The sequence below is a fragment of the Pomacea canaliculata genome, linkage group LG2 (assembly GCF_003073045.1).
Source record: "Pomacea canaliculata isolate SZHN2017 linkage group LG2, ASM307304v1, whole genome shotgun sequence".
NCBI classification, from domain to species: domain Eukaryota; kingdom Metazoa; phylum Mollusca; class Gastropoda; order Architaenioglossa; family Ampullariidae; genus Pomacea; species Pomacea canaliculata.
Window position 1 is genome coordinate 34702266 of NC_037591.1, and position 11311 is coordinate 34713576.

The 11311-nt window shown below is 39.0% G+C and overlaps 1 protein-coding gene across 1 annotated transcript; it reads right to left on the minus strand.

Moving 5' to 3' along the window:
- Positions 1-3781: 3781 nt before the first annotated feature.
- On the minus strand, positions 3782-11257 carry LOC112556156 (sodium/glucose cotransporter 4-like). Its single transcript, XM_025224884.1, has 8 exons — positions 10643-11257; positions 9966-10172; positions 9408-9656; positions 8812-9012; positions 8296-8517; positions 7702-7839; positions 7084-7323; positions 3782-4867 (listed from the first exon to the last, which is right to left on the minus strand). The coding sequence occupies exons 1-8, from the start codon at positions 11066-11068 to the stop codon at positions 4601-4603; spliced, it is 1950 nt and encodes a 649-aa protein (XP_025080669.1). The 5' UTR covers positions 11069-11257; the 3' UTR covers positions 3782-4600.
- Between the last annotated feature and the right edge of the window lie 54 nt (positions 11258-11311).

The following is an 11311-nucleotide window of genomic DNA, read 5'->3' on the forward strand; positions in this document are numbered from 1 at the left end:
CTTATTTCAAAATATCTTAAATAAAATCATACAGTTTTACAACAACAACAAATTTGACTTGTGGTTGTTACTTGCTTCTGAATAAAGAAGATCAAGACATTAAAGAGAGCATAATGTAGAATATACAAATATAACATCGTAAGGGTGCTCCTTATTTATCCACACTTATTTTTCAAACTTGGAGACTCAAGATGATAACATCAAATATTCACCACTACTATTTATTGAAACAGATGTGTATTGATTTGGGAAGAAAATTATGCTTAACTCGTGATAGTGTTCTAAGCTGCATCAGACACTGATCTAGCGTACTTGCATAGAGCTATAGATGAGAAGTAGTGTATTTTATTTCATATAATTTGCAGAGATTAAGAGGCTATGCATCAATGAACTGAAACAAAATAGTACTCTTATTTTGTAAACACTATATTCACCTTTGTGAATGGACAAAATAATATTTTGAAGAAAAGCAGAAAGAAGCAATTAAGTGATGAATACAGCATGTTTACTTCGACTTGGAATTTTACTTAATAAAAAAATTGATATAAAATCTTTCTGCATATATGTAGCAATCCTGGCACCATCATTAAGACTTGTATAGCACACAGATACCATGAAATATTTCAAGGTGCTATTAGTATGGATGGAGGTGTCTTGAGCTACACCAAAAAACCAACATAGAAAGCACAGCTGTCATGATTTTTCTTCATGAATTTGTGTAAATAATATAGGCATTTTTACCTGAAGAGTTGATCTCATACTTCTGTAAAGGTGATTGTTGCTAGTGTTTAATGTGCATGAAGTTCCTGTTGACATCACCTAGATTTTCTAGCTTTAGGAAGAAATATGCCAATGTGAATGAATTCATAAACCCTTATTTATAGTGAAATGTATTTATGCTTACCCCTCACAGGATGTGCTGATTTTCTTTTCTGCTTCGTGCATCTGCGATATATACAAATTTGGTTTGCACTTTATACTCCTTCTCTCTTGTGTTTGCATTTATAGCATGAAGAGGAATACCTTTATTAATTTTTTTAAAATTTAAAGCTCATGGATGCTACTTCTTCAGACATTTTTAACCTGTGTAAAAATGCACACACCTCCACATACAGGGAATACATTAAGTGTGGATGTGGGTGTAGGATAGTGCAGGTAGATAAAGGTGCATGGTGGGACGCAAAGACAACAGGGTTTTCATTCCATCTAATCAAACTGCTCACAATGAGGCAGATTCTAACTTAAATGATCTCAAAATTTAAGAAAAATCATTGCTACAAAATCTGTTAATTATTTTTCAAAATATTGTGCATCTTCCTGTTGGTAATTGTTGCACTCATTATACCCAGCTTTCGTTTGATTGTTACTATATACATGTACATGTAACCTACCTCATCAACCTATAAACCATATGATTGCTCCTAAATTAGTTATGTCATACATTTGTGGTTAAGCACTAATTTGAAGTAATAACTGCATCAGTCTTGGAATCAAAGTCATGCTTTGAAATAAGGTCTAAAATATCAATTACATGTATTTGTAATTTTTACGCTTGCAGTAAATTCTCTCATTTCCTCTGTGTGTGTGTGCTAGAGCATTCCTATTTTTAAAGGAAGAAGCAAACAGTTGAGCTGTTGTTTACAGCTGTACATTGCTAAATCTTTATTGTCATTTTTTACAATGTGACAAGTCTTAATGCCACAGGTTTGTTGACTATTGATTTAGTTTCTGATAATATCAAACTTTATGCATGGATTGAACTGAATTTCACTCAGTGAACAAGTTCAAAACATTTACCAACATTAAATGCACTAAATGTATCCTAAGTGTACATAAAAAATGTTTATAGTTGTGAGGCTTGTTTTTGCTTTTTTGTTTGTTTGTTTTGTTTTTTTTGGTACTTTAAACGTAGCGAGAAACTGGTTTTGAATCATTTTCAGCTTGCAAACTTGCTTGTGGCAATATTGACAGTGATCCAGTTTGGCTGCAGCCATACTTGGCATGATCATGTCCACATTTTTTTTACCAGTTTGTACTAATAATAATGAGGTGTGTGTGGTCTCTGACAACTAGAGCACTACAAATCAAGCTAAAATGTCTATCACCCAAAGTAAGTTTTGAGAAAGTGACGAAAGTTAGTTTCCCTGAGACTCTGATGACTCGAACCCAAATTGATCAATGAGTCCCGGTTAATGAAAGTCTCAGGTCAGCGAGGTTTGAACACAAATATTTTAAGTTGCGCATTAACATCAAGGTGGTACGTACGATCCCATCACTGGAATGAACTAGTACCGATCCCTCACATGCACGCAAGCGCTCGCTCGCTTTGACGAGCATAGACCAGAAACCATAAAACTTCAGTCATATACGTATGAAATCGTGTAGCCTTCCTGGGCTTGAATGGCAAATGGGTGTTTTGCGAATGTTTCAGCCATCCCTTGGCAACAACACTACGAGACAAGTTTGAAAGCCTCACAGATATAATCAGAACAACGCTATACCCCACCACTATCTCAGATTCCTACCCTCAGGCTCACAACTCCTCAAGATATCGCAGGTGTGGAGAATGTCGACGCTGACGCCAAAAACGCATTTAAATCCCCCGAGATAAGATGAATCCCCCAGGGGAAAGTAACGTGTGTTGACTGACACTTTTTTTTTCTTTTGTTCTTTTCGTCATAAGCCACCCAAAGCCGCAAGTTGGTGGATTACTTTTTTCCTGTTCAAAGGAACTTAAATTATTTGTGTGTCCCTATCAGTTCGTCTGTGTGCCTCTTTTTTCCCCCCCTTGACGAGACAGTCCTGGTCTCACAACCGCCAGCACACTGTTGTTTTTGACGTATCGTGCCGATGTTATATTTTCGTTTTTAGTGGAAAGAATCTATCACATTGGGTTACCCATACAGTTATTCATCTTTCATTTATTAGGGTGGGGGTGGTGAATATATTGGCTTAAACACACACATTTTAAATCGGGGCCGACTGGACTTGCCATCGTCATCAGCATATATAAAGAAGTGAGAGAGAATCTAAGTAAATATAAGTACCCAGGATTTAGCTGCCTCTCTAAAATACCCTTGGAAACTGAAATTATTTCGAGACACTGACCAACAACATTTCACTGGACGAGGGAGGTGCATCGCTCAGCAGTTACAGCAACAGGGTCCCTAACTGAAGAACATCCGATTTGCGATCCGAGAGATACGCACGTACAGTACGTGTTTCTCGCAAGTTGACGGCTAAGGAGTGGGGGGTACCTGACGCCGCAGAGTTCTAAGCGTACTTTTCCCCACTCTAAATATCCTTCATGACAGGGTCAGCAACTAGTATCACCGTCTACAAAAAAGATTTGATCCAGCTTTGGTGAACGCATTTTCCTTTCGCTTTTTCCCAACAGTGATTAAGGATCTATAATAACAGATGAACAAAAAAATACACAGCTTACCCACGACTTCTTTTTTTTTTTTTTGGATCAAAATTCTTCACCGTCTTCTGAAAAAACATAAATATTAGTAGCTTTAATTAGTTTAGTTTATTCCTTGTTGCTCCTTTGAGGAGCATAAGGGTCGCAACGTACAACACCTCGCCAGCGGACCCGGCTCAGGGCAGCCCCCTTCAGTTGGGCCCATGTGGTTCCAATGTCGTTTGCCTCGCTCTCTACTGTTCTTTTCCAAGTCTGCTTTGGTTAGCTTTAATTAGCATAAAGATATACAGAGAAATAATATAAAATGCTATAAAAAACAAACCCAGTAGGCAACAGATTCTCAGACCAACGAGTGAGATTTTTTAAAGATCCTTTATTGGTTTAGTGGGAGTATATATGTAGATGAAGAACTGTTAGTTGTTAGTGGCCAGTACAAAAAAAATGAACAACTTAAAGTTTTATTAGATGTCCTAAAAGAAGCTTGAATCACGGCTTATCCGGTTAATCTGACGCTAATATATGAATAATGTGAATCTTCCGGATAATATATTTCTTTTTTAAAAATGTTAGCGTCATTAGTACATATTTGAATTTATTTGCTTTATTTATTAGAGCAAATCACACTATTCATAATCTGCTAATTTAAACACGCAGTGCATTCTACCAAAGAAAGACGGCTTTCGGAACTTCACATAGTGGAAAAATATCTATATTTCATTAATGATCTACATACTTTAGTCCCCGGCAAGTAGTAAGAGTGATTCTTATCGTTTTTATATACAGAAAAAGGATGAAGGAAAGTTAATTTATTAGATATAACAATTTGTCTTTGGTGGGTATATTTTTTGTTTTGTGGGTTTTCATTTTCTTTCTGGTTCTTATTCTGGGTGATTAAGTAACTTCAAGTAGCTATGGTACTTTGTTATTTTCTTGCAAACGCCCTTCTTATATAACTTGTATCATCAGATGAATTGTGGATTCCAGTGACCATTAATAAGAATCGTTATAATTCGCAAGCATGGTTTATAGCACGAAATCCAAAACCTGTGAGTTCATAATTCGGGGCTGTTTTTTTTTTTTTTTTTTGTTTGTTTGTTTTGTTTGTTTGTTAAAGTACTGTACTTGTTCTTGAGCAAGATAAACACAGCAGATCTGTCTTATGTATGGATCACTTTCTTAAGCAAAGCAGACCCAGTAGACGGTGATGAAAACGACTATAAGGAAACAGTTAATGTGAAGAGCTACAGCAGCTCTTGGCTGTTCGTAGACTGACGTTTTCATCGTCGATCGCTCTTCCTCTCTTGATGAAGGTTTGTTGATGAGACTCTCCAGACCACAGATCCAGAGAAATGCTCTCGTTAAACATGGTTGTTGATCGTAAGGTACCTTCCCAAACGTTTCTGTCAACCACCCAGAGACTGGCTGTACCAAGTCGTCTTCTTCCTGTTGAAAGGCAGAAAGAAGCGGAATACACAAAATGACACAACCGTACTAAAGAGAGAGAAAAAAAAAACTAAGCAAACACACATCATGCCGCTACAAACATTGTCATATTATCATTTTCATCTTGAAACAATAGCCGACTGCAGCGTTTGAGTTTCGTCTCAACTGAGAAGTGAAAATCTTGCTTTGCTGCTTCTTTTTGCTATTGCTTTCTTAAGCAAGAAATAGACAACGAATTCATTCTACCTTTAAATGTATCAGTTTATTCTTTCGGAATATCAGTCTTTCTCGAATAAAACAAACAAATAACCCCTTAATGAACACGCACAGAACGCCAGAAAATAATGTTTATTTACTTTCTAGACGTGACATTATAACCACAAATTTTACCTCTTTCTCTGCCCAGATGGGAGTGAATGTTTTGAAGTTTGTATCTTGTCAACGAAAGGGGATTACTCACTAAGAATATGGAAACTATCATTTAGAAGGTGAGCCAGACATTTGAAAGAAACGTTGGATGGGTTGATCTTCAAATGCACGACATGATCCTACCAATGAAAGTCTGCAAGACAGTGACCTTTAAGTGCGGCAAAATGAAAGAACTCGCTCATAAGGTAGACTGATAGCGTTGGGACTCGAGTTAATGGCGAAAGTCAGATGACCAGACAACAATAGATGTAGGTCACAGGTTCTGGTACAGTGTGGAAAAAAATAGACACAAGTATAGTGTGAGCTTCTTTGTGCGTAGAAAAATCGTCGAAGCCGTCATCAGTTTTACGCCCATTTCTCGGATGTTAATTTCTGTTCGCATAACATCAAACCTTACAATGTCACCATTGTCATAGTTTCACGCACATAGACGACGAAGCAGAAGTGCTCTACGAACATCTGAAAAGGGCCATAAAAGCAAGATCGAGGTAGAGCATTCTAGTCGAATCCTGTGACTAGAACACCAAGGTTGGCCGAAATGCTTATCTACCTAACCCTCGGTGAAGCCGCCACCACTAAAATGATACTGAATTCAACAGCCGATGATGTTCTAGGGAGCCAAAGAATGAAGACACAACTTTGTGTCACGAAAGATATCTGAAATCTTTGTGACTAAAGGAGGGCCTTGAAAAAAAATAAAGGAAAAGCAGCCCGATGCAGCTTCCAAGTACAAAACAGGGAACAGCAACATCACGAATGGAAAAACGCTACTAGGGAGAACTGGACAGAGAACCATAGGGGAAGAAATAGCACCATACTACATTAAAGGTTTAACAACTGCTGAAGACCTTCACCAGTATAGGTCAGCACTAGACCTATCGACGAGAGCAAGAGCCACTTTCTCATAGAAAGCACTGTTGCATTCAACCGATGAACAACATTTCAACTACCAACCGGCCAGTCTGCAGACTACCAGTACTACGGGAAGAGGTCGAGAGAGCTGCACGGTGGGGAAAGGGTGGTCACCTGGCGTTGACAAAGCCCCAGCTGAGCTCAAGAATGGTGGGTTATAAACGACAAAAGCCCTTACGATTCTGTGCCAAAGAAAATGAGAAGCGAATAGAGGTCCAAAGAATGCATGCGATCACAAGCCATATATACTTCGTCTGCAGAAATTAAAACTGTAAACAGTGCCAAAACTACAGCACGCTAAGCCACATCAGCCACTCAAGAAAAGTGATGATGAAAATATTCAAGAATCCCATCAACTCCACCGCTGAGGAACTGCTAGCAAAAGAACTTTCTGGCTTCAGGCCAGGCAGACGTACAGTTAAACAAATCTTTGACAAGTCTGTTCAATATTCAAAATAAACGCAACAACCAGAGACTATGTACGAAGTTTACACCCTCGTGGGACACCGGGAACTCCTCCCAACATTGAAGCTGCGTGAGCTGGTCAGGTTCGGCCATGTGACTCGGTACAACACTCTGCCTAAGACCGTTTTTCCTAGTGCATTGTCATAGGCGTCGACGCCAAGGTGGACAAAGGAAGAATTGGCTTGCAATCGCGAAGGAGTGGATTAGTCTACAGCTCCAAAAATGCCTTCAGCGGCGAGCCTCACCTACCACTTCGTCTATCCAGATGTCGTCCCCCAACCCCGCCGACGACTAGCACCAGTATAACCGTTCGTCAACTAGTGCCAGTCACAAAACAGATGAATAAATGACCAGATGAAACCCCCAAACGGTGGCGATAATGTGATAATGATCTGTTTAGCAATGCTCACCACATGCTCTATGAATGGTAAGTTCAGGGTGAAGTAAGTCAATCCCGCATAGCGATATTCCGGTGGTTCTTCCGTCAACAGACTTAGAACAGCTACGAAGATAAAGACAAAAGCAAACAGGATTGCGCCGAAGTGTAGGTAGTGGACCTTGGCGATGATGTCGGGCTTTTCTTTCGTTGCTTTCTCACCGCAAGGCACAGATGGAAAGGAAAATTCCCACACAAAGCGAATCATGCCTACCTGTAAAATATACATTGGAAGGTTCTACAGTATTCTTGAAAAACAGTTAGTGCGCGTAATAAAAAATAAACGACATTTAAGTTTTCATTCAGGTGCTAAACGTCAAGTGACTGGAGTGATAAGAATGTATTTATCTTTTTTCTAGTATAATAATGTGGTTACGTCTTCATTGTGATCTAAAAGGTCCCATCCAATAGTAATGAAACCATTGTGTTTTAAATTTTAAAATGTTTGACCTATTCAATAAATAGGTCCTTTCAATATACTTTTCCAATAGTTTTTCTCATATGACTGTCAATTATTATCATCTAAGCTGTTGTAATTTTTGCTCTGTTTATATAGAATTTCCAGATAATAAGAAAGTCACTAAAAATGTACCACTAATCCTGCACATAGTCCCCAGAAAGCTCCTTTCTCAGTTGTTCGCCACCAGAAGACGGCTAAAATGAAGACTGCACAGACTGGTGGTGCCAAATATGATGTGATACCTTGGATATAATGGAAAAGCTCCGACACCTAAGAAAAAAATAATACAGGCATGGCACATAATACAGGAAAGAAAGTGAAGATAAAAAAATAAGTGTAGGCCAGCGTGACTAACTTCTGAACACACACACACAAACCTTTATGCAATGGTATGCACATATATTCTTGCAGGCAAATGTTACACGACATGCACATACACAAAGACGCTCAAGAACCAACAAGCGTACAGACGAGAGGAATATAGACAAGCAGCGGGTGAAAACACACACACAATGCTCTATTAAATCGAATTAAACGTGTACTCAAAAAGCATGCCGACTGGAATAAGAATTTTCTCGATTAGGAGCTCAGCTCAGCTATTTATATATTTATTGTGGAACTTGAGATTATTGTTGACATGCTCCTTCTACTTCATCAAACTAGAATGTATTATTATTATTATTATTACTACAAACTGCAGCGTTTCCAAATATCGCAAGGCCATACCTCTTTTATGACCGGCATCCACGCAACGCTTACAGCCACTAGAGCACAGACACAAAGTCGGCCGATAACCATAAGCTCCATATCTGTTGCTGTTTTGCGTATTCGTGTCCAGATATCTATGGTGAAAATGGTAGCAGTGGAGTTAAAGATGGAGGTGAGCGATGAAACGAGAGCCGACATCATAACTGCTATCATTAATCCTTTTAGGCCTGTAGGCATCAGCTGCAATGAAAACCAGATAGTGTGCAATGCCTTTCGTTTTGTTCTGCTAACAAATGCTAAAAGATGCCATGAACATCATTTGTATCAGTTAACATTAAACTCTTAACACTCGTTACTACCATTACGTACATTTCTAAAAAAAATATTTTTACATTTTCATACTGCAAGAATAGAAAGTTGTTGATTTTTCTTCTTTTTTTTTTTTTTTTTTTTTTTTTTTGCCTCCATTCTGTCTCATTTACAAATCATCATCAAAAACGTTTATAAGCGTCTCCTAATGCAGAAGAGCCTTACTTTAAGGACGAGAGTAGGATAAGCGATGTTAGTGCATGAAGTGCGGCTATCACATATTTCTTCGCATTCGTCGGGTTCATTGCACGCAACATCGTCCGTATAGAGAATACGGGAAATCATTCCGGGAAACACGATTAACCACATCGGCAGAACTTTGAGGTAACCTGCCATCAGGCATCCCATCTTGGCATGAACCATGTTCTGCAACACAAATAAAGCGCCATGAAGATGACCTTGTAGAAGGAACGACTTAGGAACGATATGATTACTATGCCGATAAGTAAGTTCACATTCCACAGGAAATTATTCACATGAATGTGTTATCTCGATGCATACCTACAATAGTTCAGAGAAGTGAGTGAAGGAAAGAGAGAGAGGGAGAGAGCGTAGGAGTGAACAAGCTGGATTCAGATGTCTATGTGTCTGTCCTCGTGAAGCGGCTGTGTAAGAGCTTGAGCTTGCGAGTCGTATGTCTGGGTATGTGTAAGGATATACTGTGCATGTGGGTGCATGAACGGTTCGGTTACTAAGGAGAGAGAGAAAAAAAAGTTGACATATACTATATGATAAATAATGTCCAACAAAGAACGGTATACCTTAGCCGCTAGAGCTCTCTGAACAATGACCTGGTCACTGCACCAATACCACATTCCTGACACAGTCAAGCCAAAGACCACCCCAGTCCACGGCAGATCGTCTTCGGAAGGATCGTGCATCAGGTGAAAAAAGTTATCTGGAGGGACGCCGCAGTCTTTGTATGAATAGTTTGAGTTGTTCATATTGTCTAACATCGTCTGAGGAAAAGCCTTAGGGAACTTGTCTTTTATGACTTCGTAACCACCAACCTGACAGTGCAGAAAGCAAAGAAACACGATATTCTTTATGAAGAAACACCCCTTAACATATCATGTGACACTACTTATATACACGGAAAGAACTAGTCGGACTTTCCAAGAACTTCCCAGCATTAGTAAGTGATTATTACGTACTCTACATGCCTAAATTTTAAAATACATCTTTAACACTTCTAGATGTAATTGGACTTAATTCATTTATCTGGCGACATTAAATAATATATTAAAGACTGACTATATATTTATATAATTATGACAATAAAGGCGATTTATATATATATATAATCGTAGTTGTCACACCTCGTCAAAGCTGTAGCCCATGAGAATAAATGATCCGACAATCATAATGACTGTCTGGGCGAAATCTGTCCACAAGACAGCTGTAAGCCCTCCTGTGATGGTGAAGGCAGCAGACACCAAGATTAAGAGAATAGCGGACAAGTATATGTTCATGCCTGGGATGGACTGTGTTAAGAAGATGGCACCGGAGAAAAGGTCCGCTGAGATCTGATGAAATACACAAAGGAAAGACTGTATATGTTTTAAAAGCCTATGTTTCGTCTTATACCCGAATTAGAAATTAAGCTTCTTACAATTTATTTACTCTAGCAAAATTCAATTTTACCTATCCTCTCATCTTTCTCTAGAACTATAATTATTTCTACTCTCTCTCTCTCACCCTTATCTCTCTCATTTTGTTTCTCTCTCTCTCACCCAATCTTTCTCTTATAACTGTTCATTTTTATACAAGACTTTGAAAGTTATCGAAACTGCAATCTTGTAAATATAAAATCACAATGACGTTTTTTGGGAAATAGCTGCTATACATGTATTCATTTCTCTTGAAACTGGGAACTGACCATGATATAAAACTTTGTTTACTTTTTATTATTACTCTCTCAAGTTCTCTCTCTCTTATATATAAATAAAACGATGGACTTATGGTTTGGTTCTAACGTGAGCATATTATCACTAACCTTTGTGAATACATACAGCAGCAAAGACACTATGGACATGTACATCCGGATGCGATGGCCTCCGAAACGTCTGTACAAGTACTCGGGTAGCGTGAACACCCCTGCTGATTTGTAAACCGGCACAAACAACCAGCCCAGCAAAACAAGCATGTAGACAGCGTGGATCTCAAAAACCGAAATGGCGATCCCACTCGCAGCTGCAGTGCCTGCTAGACCCACGAAGTGGCCGCTGCCAATGTTACTTGCAAACAGTGATGCTCCTACTAGCCACCAGGGTACATCCTGGCCAGCCAAGAAGTAGCCTCCGACTGATCCACGGTTCTGGAAAGAAGAGAAGACACCTACTCCAGCAACGCCTACAAAATATGCCACTAAAACCGCAATGTCCGCGCCTTCCAAATCTGATTTCGTGTCGTCTTTACCCATTCTCAGAGCTGCCTTCACAAAGGTCTTATTTCATGGCTATACCACTGCAGAGAAGTTCCAGGAATAATGTTGTTGAAGAAGCGGTATTGTGCTTCAGTCTAAACTGCCATTGCAGGATTAACCCTACCGACAGCTGGACTAGACTGAAATGACAAAACGCCTAACTGTTATTCTCTTCAGATTATCGACGTCAGAAATATTGGATGACGTATTTCATGCACAAGAAACACGCGGCAAAAAGTG